Genomic DNA, 14,255 nt, shown 5'->3' on the forward strand with positions numbered 1-14,255 from the left:
TCTCAGCCAGCTATCGTCTTAACTGAATTGTCACATTATCTGTTTGATGTTGGTCAGTAAGGAAGGAGCAGGTAGTGAAGGGAGTGTTCATACTACATGATGGGTGACCTTATGGAGAGCCTTCAGAGGAAGTATTGTATCTGAGTCAGGAGCTGCAGAAAAAAAAAAACAATTTCTCTAGTGGTGGGCATACCAACTGTAAGTTCTACAAATAAATATCTTCCTTGGACTTCCCTGGTGGTCCACTGATTGAGAATTTGCCTGCCAATGCAGGGAGCATGGGTTCTGATCCTTGGTCTGGGAGGATCCCATGTGCCGTGGGGCAAATAAGCCCAAGCACTGCAATTGCTGAGTCCGTGTACTGCAAACACTGAACCCTACTTGCCCTAGAGCCCATGCTCTGAAACAAGAGAAGCCCCTGCAGAGAGAAACCCATGCAATGCAACTGGAGAGTTAACCCCCCACTTGCTGCAACTAGAGAAAGCCTATGCGCAGCAATGAAGACCCAGTACAACCAAAAATTAATTAATTTTTAAAAGCATGTTTCTTATTTAGAAGATAATCAGCATTACTGTGCAGCACCCTTGTATGCTTGGCAGTACATTAGAGTAAACCCTTAGAGAAGGCATATCCAGTGGAGAAAAGGCCATGGGTGCTTCCTTCAGTGCCTCTGATATTTTCTAGTTATCTTCCTTTTAAGATGCCAGTTCCTGAATCACATTCTACCAAATGGCTCCTTTCTATTTTCCATCTGAACAAGCAAAATTCATGTGTGAAAATCTCTGTTGTTCAAGTGATGAGTTTAGCATGTTTTCATTACAATTAAGAAATTGCCTTTGAGACCTTACTCCTGTGACTGAATAATAAGTTGATAGAAAAGCTAAACTAAATCCTTGGGGAAAGTGAAGGACAAATGATGCTAATGAACACTCAGATTTTATAGCAGTGCCTTCTTTTTTAAAAAATAGAACCAAGAGAAAGATTTGGAATAGTATAGAATTTTAGATGTTTGATAATAAATCATAAATTAATTTTATTCACTTCTCTTTTGACAGAAATATTCTGTTTTGCTGCAGTTTTAGTTTAAGGAGAAAAATGATTATCTAGAGAAAACTAGAATATCTAATAGAATATCTGTCCTTCCTTCTCTGTGTGTCTTTCTGAGTTGTATTCTGTGTATCTCACTTCAGGAAGGGGGTTTGGATTCCTTGAAAGTCATGTTGCTGATTCCCTTGACTTCTTTCAGTGGATCCTCTGAGAGCACAGTTAATGTAATTGTTCTCTGAAGGACAGTTTACCTGTAGATGGTTAGAAGATATCTTTTCAAATGTATCTTCATGTGAAACTTGAAGATGTGAAACTTGCTTGTGCCCACAGTTGTGAATGTTTCGTTTTGTAAGAATAGAATAATTGTGCCTATTAACCCATTCATTAATAAATTATGTATTCCACACAGGTCTTAAAAAATGAAACTGATGCTTGCTGGAAAGAGTTTGAAATCACTTCATTGAAGTTAGAAGAGCTTGAGAGTGACATTAAGAAGCCTTTTATAGTTAAGGCAAGAGACAAATTAAAGGAGAAAGAAAGAGAGCTTCAGATGACTCTTAAGTCCAGGTATCATTCTGGGATCTATTAACCATGCGTTTACTAAATTTGCTGAATTTGTTAATGCTGTTTTAAGCAAGGTTAGTATCATATTTACGAAGTGTGTTATTTTATTTAATTGTCACAGCAGCCGTAAGAGAAGCTGAGGAGGAAACTGCTACTGAAGGAGGTTAAATCATAAAACCAAGTCACACTACCCAGAAACTTAAGTGGAACTCAAGTTTTGTTGAGTTCCAAAGGCTGAGCTTCCCACTGTCTCCCCTTGAGCCTGCATTTGGGCACATCACATGCCTTCTGGGCCTTGATTTCCTCATTTCTAGAATGAGAGTGCTATTGTTTTTTCTTTACATATTCCAGCACATCTACCCATTTGACATCAGATGGAACTGAGGCTCGGAATCTACATTCTACTTATTCAGATTCACACATTTCAAGTTATTAATTAGCTTAGTCTTTGAAGGCTGTTATATTCTCACTAATCAAATAATTAGTATTCATATGAGTTTCGTTGTCACCAAGGGAAGGTTCAATTACATCCAAGCATTTTATATGTCAAAAGGGAGGGAAAAGCTTAGTATGTTTTACACCAGTTTTCCATTTAGTGCAGTATCAGTTAGAGTATCAAAAATACTTGGATATAGCAAATAGCTCATTTGCCATTGTGGATCACTGGGTTTGACTTTCAGTGTGATGATCTATGCATATTATTATATGTATTTTCATTGAATAATTGTTTTCTGTTCTTGGTTAATAATGGCATTGATATGTTTTATAGGATAACTTTCTGCTGTGTTTTCCCCTATTGTCTGGCTTATTTTTCACCCAGAATGGAGTCTTTAGAGACAGTACTGCAGATGGTGTTACCCGTGGAGAAGGAGTCACTGCTTCTCTGCGACACAGACCTGCTCCTCTGTAAACTGGCCATTCAGGAATTTCATCTCACTGATGCTGATGACATTTATCAAAACCTGAGGGTAAATATAAATTCTCACAGTATATTTATGGAATTATCAGTTCTTCAGAGATTTATATATGTTTATGAGTTTTTATTAAACATCAATAGTATTTCTTTAGAATATAAACCATTACAGAAAAACCTTCAATAATATAGACTTGTTATTATATAATATAGACTTGCTTATTTTTCAACTCTTTAATTCCTCACCAGTTCAGAAGTAGTTACCTTGGAGTAAATAATAATGTATTTTCTTTGAATTAAAAATGAAGGCTTGCTGAGAGTTTGGGGAGAATGGATACAGGTGTGTGTATGGCTGAGTCCCTTCACTATTCACCTGAAACCATCATAGCATTACTAATCGGCTATATCCAATACCAAATAAAAAGTTTTTAAATAAATGAAGGCTTGGTAATGAATGCCTTCTCCAGTGACTGAAATCCTAAATCTCTGTATAGACTGATATGCTTAAATTATCATATTCTGTAGTTTACTTATTCCCAATCTCATCTTAAATTGAAAATATTTGTTTTATTTTTCAAATTATCAACAGGTGTCTCAGCAGATCAATCTGTAATTATTTTCATTGCATCAGTAATTTGATATACCTCTTTTCTTTTGGAGACCAAAACGTCAGGAAGGCTATCAGATAAGAAAACAACTGGGTTATTGGATCATTTGTAATTAAAATGTTCCTTCTGTCAAAGCTGTCAACCTTGGTTAAATTGAGAAGCCCCGTTTTCTAGATCAAATCTAGTGACGTAATTCTGGGTTAGTTTCTGTTATACAGTCTTTCTTCTACCTCAGTCTTTCAGCTTTTCTTATTACTTTTATTTTAGAATATCCAAGATTCCATAGTAAAACAGATTGAAACATGTAAGAATTTGGGACAGTCAGGCAACTTTGCATTAAAGGAATTATACCCCCTTGACCTGCATGTAGCACAGAATATTATTCTGAAACACAGAACACAACTGGAAGAAATGAGTCACAGAGTACAGAAGAACAAAGATGCTCTCGAAGCTCTGGAAGATTTTTTGGCTTCTCTGAGAGCAGCTGGACTCTCTAGTGAGCTTCTTACAGACCATTCAGCCTCAGATTCACACGGGGTACCAGCAAATACTTTGACGGTGGAAGATAAAAAGAGGGAAATTCATCGGATGAGAGACAAGGCCAGACATTTGGATGAGCGTTTGAAGATGCTTGGTATAAGCATTAAAGACACTGAACAGGGTGAAAACACCTCCTGTGAAAAACTTCTGGATGCTTTGTCCGAAAACTTATCTGAGACACATTGTTCTGGTGGGCAGGAGGAAGTCACTGAAGAAGACAAATTACTAGGGGCTTGTGTGTTTAAGAATGACGAACTCCTGAAAAATATTCAAGATGTACACAATCAAATCAGTAAAATTGGCCTGAAGGATCCGACTGTTCCAGCAATAAAACAAAGGTAGGTATTTTTATCCATCTCCATGCCAGATGACATTCTTCTGTTTGTTTTTTTTCCGAGTATCCTTTAGGTGAAATAAATGCTTCCTGTCTTTCAACTTCTGTTCCATCCTGCTCTATTCAGGATTCAGCATTCTTTTTTGTAAACTTTTCAGACAAACTTCCTTTTTGTTGATACTATGCCTGTACAAAGTGTTATATAATTGTTTTTTATTTTTTTCAGTTTAATACGGAAATAATTTTTTTTCTTTAAAGTTTTCATTCTTCTGGATGAAGGAAGAGTGAAATAAGATATGTATAAGATCCATGAGTTGCTGAAAAGTCTCTTGACTGCTGTGTATTTATTATGGGGTTCTCTTGATGGGGGAAGTCCTGGGAAACTACACACATTTGATGATAGACAAGTGGGAGATGCACATGCCCCCTTGTCCTGGCTTCTTCCTTCATTGGTTGGGGACTGAGTGGGAATGCAGGGGACTGAGTTAATAGGTAAACTAAAGTTGGTGTTGACTTTGGAGAGTCTCCAAAGTCAACTCAGTTGGCAGCCTTCTGTGTGAGTGCTGCCGCTCTAATTCTGGCATTCAGATCCTGAAAATGAAAACGTTAGCAAAGCTAGCAAAAGAGTTACTTTTGTGGAGCTCCCCTCCCCCTTCTAAACCTCTCCCTTTTCCTGGCTCTTCTTCTGTCCACCTCTAATCCCTCAGGCTCAGTGCTCTCCCAGGGTTCTTTAGCTGATTAAGCTCTTCCCTCTGAAATCTCCCTGAGCTCTCGTCTCAATGAGACATCTGTTTCTGCAGTGCTCCAATTCTTAATAAGGCGTGGAACTGATTTAGTTATTGATTGTTAATGCATTTATTATAGATTTATAAGTAAATGAGTAATAAATACTAATTTTCAAGTGAAAACTACATGTTGATAGATGGTAAGTTGCTTTAATTTTATTTGAGTTATCCATAGAACAAGCCAGGCATTGTTTTAGGTCCTGGGGATATAGCAGTTAACAAAACAGACAAAAATTCTTGCCCTATGTAGAGCTTATTATCTAGTGGAGAGAAGCAGAAGATATACAGTATGTGCGCTGGTGCTAAAGGCCATGGGGAAAAGTTAAGCAGAGAAGGAGGAGGTGGTTGCAATTCAAAAGTGGTCATTAGGCACAGTTTTACAGAGAAGGCTTTCACCATCTCTTGGAGCTTGCTCAAACTCATGTCCATTGAATTGGTGATGCCATCCAACCATCTCATCCTTTGTTGTCCCCTTCTCCTCCTACCTTCAATCTTTCGCAGCAGCAGTCAGCTTTTCACATCAGGTGGCCAAAGTATTGGAACTTTACTCAGTGTCGGTGCTTCCAGTGTATATTCAAGATTGATTTCCTTTAGAATTGACTGGTTTGACCTCCTTGCAATTCAAGGGACTTTCAAGAGTCTTCTCCAAACCACAGTTCAAAAGCATCAATTTTTTGGTGCTCAGCTTTTTTTTATGTCCAACTCTCACATCCATACGTGACTACTGGGAAAACCATAACTTTGACTATATGGACCTTTGTCATCAAAGTAATGTCTCTAGGATTGCATATGCGTGTCACAAAGTAATCCTGTCTGTGTTTGTCATAGCTTTTCTTCCAAGGAGCAAGTGTCTTTTAATTTCATGGCTGCAGTCGCTCACTGTCTGCAGTGATTTTGGAGGGAAGTCAAGAGAATCCTAGAAGTCAAGTGACAACACCTTTCAATGAGGAGAAACGATTAGCTATGGCATATGCTGCCTACTGTTGAAGGAAGGAGATGATGGAGATTGGGACATGGGATTAGCAATGTGAAAGTTACTGGTAGCTTGACAAGCAGTCTTGGAGGAGTGAGCGCCTTATTGGAGTGGATTCAGTAGAGAATTGGAAGAGAGGAAGTAGAAACAGAGAGTATCTGATAAAAGCAATTTAGACCTAAGCAAATGGAGTTAGCCCTGCCAGGGTTAATTTGTTTGTTAAAACCCTTAGTTCAAATGACTCTTCTTTATTTTGGGGGGCTTTTTGTACACATTTGCATTCCCTTTCTTTATACCCCCTGTGCCCTGCCTGAGGGGTTTGCAGTGTTCTGCCATCTGTCTCTTTTCCTCTCTCCATATCATCCTTTCTATCCCACCCACGCACACATATTCTTTCTTTTTTCTCATATGCATATACACACCCTTTATAAGTGTATTCATCACTGAGAAATGTTACTGCTCATGGTTTTGTATGTCCTATTTAAAACACAAACTAGTTCTGGAAATGCACCTCCTGAACTCTGTCATAGGAATGTGTGATCTTGGCATAAATCTCATGAGGGCAAATTAAAGTTAGTGTGCTCCATGAATTACCCATATTTGTATTGAATCAAAATTCGCCGATATTGATAATTGGCAATTAAACTTTTCTCTCTCGTGTTCAAGGAGAAAATCGTTAATCAGACTGGATAAGGACCTAGATGAATATGAAGAAGAGAAGAAACACTTGCAAGAAATGGTGAATTCTCTTCCACCATTCAAAGACGGCAGAGACAAAGCCCTGAGTCAAAGGTGCCGGGACACAGCAGTCTTGTGGGAGAATGCAAAAACCTTGGTCACAGAATGGTAAGGAGAAAAAAATTCCTCCACCAGCTAAAATTTTAAAATAGAGAATAATAATAATAAAAAAACCAAACCCCTCCCAAATCTGAAAAATTGTCTGTGGCACAGTTAACTTTTTGGAATTTGTATGTTAATAACACAGTCCCTTGGGCCTCAAGGAGAGGCCAACTTAAGAGTTTCACACTAAGCTCACTAGGCCAATGTCTGGGGCAAGACCTGGAATCCTAGGTTATGGGCAAATGAATTTAAAAGGTTATCTAAGAGAGAGGACAAATATATATATATATATATATATATATATATATATATATATATAGTGTATTTATAATTACTATTGCCCATTTGTATTAGTTTTCTGTTGCTTCTGTAATAAATGACCACAAATGTAGTGGCTTAAAGGCAACATAAACTTATCGTACAGTCTGGAGGTTGGAAGACCTAAAATCACCTGTATTCCTTTCTGGAATCTCTAGGAGAGAATCCACTTCCTTGCCTTTTCCCTTTTCTGGAGGCCGCCTGTTATATTCCTTGGCTTGTGTCCCCTTCCATCTTTAAGGCCAGCCGAGTAGCATCTTCAGATCTCAATCTCTGTCTTTCTTTCATCTCTGCTTTTGTTATCACATCTCCTTCTGACTCTGACCCTCCTGTCTCCTTCTTATAAGGGCCTTGTCATTATGCTACACGCATTCAGATAATCCAGGAAAGTGTCCCTACTTTAAGTTCCTTAATTTAGTCACATCTGCAGAGTTCCTTTTGCTATGTATAGAAGGTGTTCACAGGATCCAGGGATGAGGACGTGGATGTCTTTGGAAGTTGGGGCCATTACTCTACCGGAAAATTACACCTCTACATGATTGACAGGTGTTGTCAGTCAGTTACCACCATCTTTCCTACAGAGCCTGGACAAGGCTCAGAGTTTCCCTAATTTTGTAGCAGTCAGTACTCACCAATCCTGGTTGGCAGTGCAGCTGGACAGTCTTCACCCTTATCTTCTCCCTTTGCTTTCTGCCTGAGGGTGGGAGTGGCTGGGAGGGCTGACCATTCCAGGGACCATACCACTCAAGGGTTCCAGTTGAGTTGGGAACTGGGAGGGACTAATGGGCGATTCGTGAGCAGGAAGAGAGAGCAGTCAAGGTGGTCTTAACCCCGCCCTTTTCAGCAGAGGTTCTAACCGCTCTTGCCGGCTCCCTCTTTGGCTCAGGGCACTTTCCCTCTCTCCTCTGAAGGCCAGGTGGCGCATCTGTTATTGGAAAGGTTAGTCTCTAGGTGTCCCAGCTGCCTTGTCGTTTCCCTTAACTCTACCCTCAGTGGTCCTTCCACCACAGAACTCCATCTGAGTGTGCCTTCTGCTTCCTGCTGGAACCTGAGTATACAGTATTCAAGATGAAGCCATGTGGTGTTTGATCTAGTCCACTCTTGGATTTTACAGAGGAAAGAAGCGAGGTCCACAGAGCCTGAAGTAACTTTCTTAAGGTCACATGACTAATTTTACCCAGCCATAAATAGAAACCAGCTGCCTTTTAACTGCCACGTCATCTATCCTACTTAAGCTTTTTTTTTTTAAATGACTAAAATCTATAATGAATTGAAATAGATATAATTGAATCGTATTGAATTAACACTGAAACAATGTCCAAAAATAACGCTAAAGAGGCACCATTTTCCAAGATATTTTTTAAAGATGAAATCCAGGTGCTGATTCCTTAAGGTTATGAATCCTGTGTTTCTGTCTAGAGCTTACATCTGGTAACTTTTTAATATTGATCTGGTGAAAATAGTAATCCAGTCCTTATTTAGACTATCCATTTGTCAAATAATTACATATACCATCATTCTTGGGTTAAATTGTAAAACAATATTATAAACCATGTCTAGAGGAAAAATCCTTCTATAACTTATTAGGTTATTTTTATAGCATACTACAAAGAGAAAGAATGGTTTTGTAACTTTCAGAAATTTAGCAGTGTTCCTTTTTTCACAGCCTTGACCAATGTGAAAGAGTTTTGGAGCTCTTAAAACAGTATCAGAATTTTAAAAGTGTCCTGACAACGTTGATTCAAAAAGAAGAGAATGTCATCTCCCTCCAGGCTTCCTACATGGGAAAGGAGAACTTGAAGAAAAGGATAGCAGAGGTGAGTCCAGATTCCACAGGAAACTTTACACAGTGGCCTCGATTGCAAGCCTGACAATAGAGAGAAGGTTATCAGTGGAATCATTTTCAAAATGTAGTTTAGAAGTAGTTATTAGTGACTCTGTTTTACCAGGCTTAGAAGAATTTATTGAATTTATCCCCAGGGCTTAAAAAAAAGTTGGTCCCCAAGTTAATACTGGGTTGTATCTGTTTGGGTTTTGATATTGGTGGTATGGTTCTCTTGGAGTCTGGGCTTGCCCTTGCTGAAAGGTTGGAACAGTCTGTGCACTGACTTTCCACCTAAGAAGAACCTGACTTCACTACAGCCTTAAGAGAAAGAGGGTACTAGGAAAATCCCTAAAATCGGTTGTTAGTGGATAAAGAAAAAATTATCTTTTTATTTCTTCTCTTTCTGTAAAGATGTGTGAGCTTATCTCCAAGTTGCTCCATCTGTGTTCATAGCCTTGCCAATCACAACTTTATAGTCTAAGAATTACACTTTTGGACACTAGATGTCATTATTTTCTATGATTTTATGTGGTTATCAACCAGAGTGGCAGAAGAATGGAGTACTTAGAAAAGAATACGTTACACTGTATTCTTATACACCAGAAAATTACACTTCCTCCTGGTTTCCTGAGTACTCTGTACTAAAGTGCTGTCAGAGTGTCAGAGGCATGTGTGAAATATCATCTACTTGATACACCTGGCTCTTAGAAAGCAATTTTATTAAACTTTACAGTGATTGAGAGCAACATTAATGAAGCTTATATACAGACATACTTCGTTTTATTAGACTTGGCTTTATTGTGTCTTTTCAAATTTAAAGTTTGTGGCAACTCTTTGTCGAGCAAGTCTATCGATACCATTCTTCCAACAGCATTTTCTCTTTGTGTCCCTGGGTCACAGTATTTCAAACCCTTCACCAGCAAAGGTTATGGCTTGCTAAAGGTTCAGAGAATGGTCCGAGTTTTTTTTAGCAGTGAAGTATTTTTAAATTAAGGTATGTGCATTGTTTAAGACATCACGCTATTGCACACTTCATGGACTGCAGTGTAACGTAAACAAAATTTTTAAATGTGTCTGGAAACTAAAATATTCACGTGACTTGTGTTATTGCAATACTTCCTTTACTTCCATGGTCTGGACCCAAACCTGCAATGTCTCTGAGGTAGGCCTGTAGACCAGATTCTTACAGACAATTTAGTCTTTGCCTAAAACATGTCCCAGTTCGTACAGCTACTTTTCTGCTCCACCCCCAGCACCCATTTTTCAGCCTGCGCTCTTGTTTCAGGATCTAGGTCTCTGCCTTAGATACTCACAGATCCTGAGTCCCTGCCTTTTAAACTGACCAGAGAGCAAATCCCTCTTGACTTGCAACTATTCTTGGTTTGTGCCAGGCCCACTGTGATGGTGTAACCTTACCCACCCCCCAACCCCCACACCCAGCTTGGCTGGACAGGTTAGCAACTTTCTCTGTAAACAAAGAAATAAAGTAAGGATAGAGGTTAAATAACTTACCAAAGATTATATGGCTAATAAGTGATAGAAGTATTATTTAAGCTCAGCCTGACTACAAAGTTGTGTTTCAACCGTAATATTGTCTTACCTGAAGACATATTTGAAATATGAATTGTAGAAGTAAAAAATGGCTAGCTTTATACCTCTTTCTCAAGTGTAAAGATTTACTCACAAGAATATCTTAAAATTAATGGAACAACTGATTATATTTAAGAAATGTATAAATGTCCAGGTTTTTACTATTAGACTGAGAATCTTATATCTAGCATGGTATCTTTTTATATTTGCTGAAATAATATATCATTTTGTATGGGAGATATAGAAGTACACTTGTGTTGAATCATTTTCTCTAATTTTTTTTTAACCTGTCTGGAAAAAGCAAATTGTGGTACCAGCTGTTAATGTAACTCTCTGTTAATTTTGTGATGACTTAGGTATGGTCTTGAGAAATAATCGACTTCTGGCATATGTATTTTCATGATACTTTGCACCAGTGGCTGAAATATGATACCACTGAGAACTTTTGTCCTTAAGAACCATAGAAACCTGGATGTTTATCTAGGGTATGGTGCCGAATTTCCACTCTCTTTAACGAAAGGCAGAAGTGCAAAAGTAAGACTAGAAGGCTAGAATGTCAGGGGACTGTTAAAGTTTGGGAAATGTCAGGGGGTGTCTGCTTTCCTTTACTGACTCCTTGCATTCATTGTAGGGACAAAACCTGCAGCTCCTGTCAATATTAGAGGTGTCCTCTCCTGCTCTTGTTTTTCTCATCACCCACCAGTAGCTTGCGTCAGTGTAACAACAAAGCTCTTTGAATGTAATAAAGAACAGGATACATATGTATATATGTATACTCATATATATATATTTCCATTTAGTTGGACAAGTGTCCTGAATGGGTAGGGAAAAAAAACACCAATGTCTACTTCTCTGCTCTGCCAAAGTATTAGTCAGCTTCAGGTCAGGAGACAGAGACTGCCCAGTTTTCTCTTTTTTTTTTCATTTAAAACATTTAAGTAAATTTCATTTTTAAATTGAACTTTTAATTTGAGATAACTTAGATTCACATGCAGTTATAAGAGATAATACAGAGAGATCCTGTGTGCCCTTTACTCAGTTTCCTCAATGGTAATATCTGGTATAACTATAGTACAATATTGTAGTCAGGTTGCAGACAGTGATGCAATCAAGAGAAAGAACACTTCCATCACCACTTGATACCTGGTGTGGTCATCTTATAGCCCTACCATTTCCCTCTTGCTCCCACCTCCTCACAACCACTAATATGTTCTTCATTTCTGTAATTTTGTCATTGCAAAAAATGCTATATACATGAAATCATACAGTGCATAACCTTTGAGTGAAAGTTGCTCAGTCATGTCCGACTCTTTGTGACCGCATGGACTATATTGACCATGGCATTCTCCAGGCCAGAATACTGGAGTGGGTAGCCTTTCTCTTCTCCAGGGTATCTTCCCAACCCAGGAACTGACCCCAGATCTCCCACATTATAGGCAGATTCTTTACCAGGTAAGCCACAAGAGAAGCCCAAGAATACTGGAGTGGGTGAAAGTGAAAGTGAACTCGCTCAGTCGTGTCTGACTCTTTGCGACCCCGTGGACTGTAGCCTACCAGGCTCCTCTGTCCATGGGATTCTCCAGGCAAGGATACTGGAGTGGGTAGCCTTTCCCTTCTCCAGGGGAGCTTCCCGACCCAGGGATCAAACCCAGGTCTCCTGCATTGCTGGCAGATTCTTTACCAGCTGAACCACAAGGGAAGCCTAAAGCATAACCTTTAGGGATTGGTTATTTTCATTCAGCATAATTTTCTGGAGACTCATTCAGGCTCTTCCATGCATTGATAGTTTGTTCTCTTTTTTTTGCTGGGTAGGATTCCATGGTATGAATGTACCACAGCCTGTTTAATGGTCTCCTGGACATCTGAATTGTTTCTAGTTTGGGGCTGTTATAAATAAAGCTGCTATAAATATTGGTATAGGGTGTGTGTGTGTGTGTGTGTGTGTGTGTCTGTGTGTCTGTGTGTCTGTGTGTCTGTGTGTGTGTCTATGTGTGTTTTCTTTTTATTTGTTAGGGATAAATGCCCTGGAGTATAGTTTGGGTTGTATGTTAATTTTTCAAACTGTTTTCCAGAGTGGCTGTACCATTTTACATCCCCACCAGCAATGTATGAGGGATCCAGTTTCTGCACATCTTTGCCAGCATTAGATGTCTTTTTGTTTTAGTCATTCTGATACACATGTAGTGGTATCACTCTGTGGTTTTCATTGGCATTTTCCTAATTGCTAGTGGTATCGATCAGTTTTCCTTGTGCTTATTTGCCATCTGAATGTCATCTTTGCAGAAATCTCTTTTTATACCTTTTGCTCATTTTCTAATTAGATTTTTGTTTTTTTTACTGTCGAGTTTTGAGAGAGATATGTATATATATACACACACACACATTCTACATACTGGTCATTTGTCAGATATATGGTTTGCAAATATTTTCTCCCAAACTGTAGCTTGCCTTTTCATCTCCCTAACAGGGTCTTTGCAAACAAAAGATTAAAATTTTGGTAAAGGTTGGTTTATCAGTTTTTCCTTTCATAGACTGTACTTTTGGCGTCAAAGTCTCAGAATTGTTTGCCTGGCACAGATCCTGAAGATTGTCTCTTATTTCTTTTTCTAAAAGTTTTATGGTGTTAATGATTGACGTTTAAGTTCATCATCCATTTTGAATCAGTTTTTGTATAAGGTATGAAATTTGGGTCAAGGTTCCTGTTTTTGTTCGTAAATGTCCAGTTGCTCCAGCACCATATGTTGAGAAGAGTCCCATTTCTCCCTTAAATTGCTTTTTCATCTTGTGAGAAATCAGTTATTTGTTGGGTCCACTTTGATCTATGGATCTGTGTGTCTGTCCCTCTGCCAATTGATATAATCTTTATTACTGTTCCTACATGATAAGTTTTAAAATCAAGTAAACTTCCCACTTTTTTCTTTTTTTCAAATATCTTAGCTATTATAGTTCCCTATTATTCCATATAAATTTTAGAATAATCCTGTATATATCTACAAAAAAAATGCTACTAGGATTTGATAATAATTGTATTAAACTTGTCCATCGGTTTCAGGAAAATTGATATTTTTACTATGTTGTCTTCTGATCCATGAACTTAGTATGTGTCTGCATTTATCTAGATCTTCTTTTATTTTCTTAATTGGTATTTTATAGTTTTCAGCATATAATCACTGTATGTGTTTTTTTTTAGATTTACACCTATTTTATTTTTGAGTGATTGTGGATGATATTATGTTAAAAATTTTAGTGTCCATGTGTCCATTGTTAGTATAAAGAAATACAGTAGATTTTAAATTTTTTCCAGATTGTTTTCCATTATAGGTTATTGTAAGATGTTGAGTGTAGTTCCCTGTGCTGTACAGTAGGACCTTGTTGGTTATCTATTTGTTATGCTAAACAGTAGTGTGTATCTGCTAATCCCTGACTCCTAATTTATCCCTCCCTATTCCCCTTCCCCTTTGGTAACCCTAAATTTGTTCTCTATGTCTATGAGTCTATTTCTGTCTTATACATAATTTCATTTGTATCATTTTTTTTTAGATTCTACATACAAGTAATATCATATGAGATTTGTCTTTTTCTGTTTGGCTTACTTCACTTATATGATAATTTCTAGGTCCATCTTGTTGCTGCAAATGGCATTATTTCATTTTTTATGGCTGAGTAATATTCCATTGGATATAGGTACCACATCTTCTTAATCCATTCCTCTGCTGATGGACATTTAGGCTGCTTCTATGTCTTGGCTATTTTAAATAGTGCTGCAGTGAATATTGGGACACATGTATCCTTGTGAATTCAAGTTTTCTCTGAATATTGTTCATGTCTTTATCCCTGAGTTTTGCATTTTTTCCCTTTTTTTCTTTTTTAAATTATGAAAGTATGATAACACATTTACAGGAGACTTGGAAAATACAA

General features: G+C 38.0%; 1 protein-coding gene across 8 annotated transcripts in view; it reads left to right on the forward strand.

Moving 5' to 3' along the window:
* Window positions 1–14,255, forward strand: part of SYNE2 (spectrin repeat containing nuclear envelope protein 2) — a 323,976-nt gene that overhangs the window by 128,139 nt on the left and 181,582 nt on the right. For all 8 annotated transcript variants that reach the window (XM_060418145.1, XM_042252596.1, XM_015097110.3 and 5 more), the window contains 5 exons: window positions 1,457–1,614; window positions 2,432–2,579; window positions 3,400–4,010; window positions 6,431–6,610; window positions 8,589–8,739. In XM_060418145.1, the coding sequence (XP_060274128.1) occupies window positions 1,457–1,614; window positions 2,432–2,579; window positions 3,400–4,010; window positions 6,431–6,610; window positions 8,589–8,739 (1,248 nt within the window). The remainder of the gene's footprint in view (window positions 1–1,456; window positions 1,615–2,431; window positions 2,580–3,399; window positions 4,011–6,430; window positions 6,611–8,588; window positions 8,740–14,255) is intronic.

The sequence above is a fragment of the Ovis aries genome, chromosome 7, assembly GCF_016772045.2.
Source record: "Ovis aries strain OAR_USU_Benz2616 breed Rambouillet chromosome 7, ARS-UI_Ramb_v3.0, whole genome shotgun sequence".
NCBI lineage: Eukaryota > Metazoa > Chordata > Mammalia > Artiodactyla > Bovidae > Ovis > Ovis aries.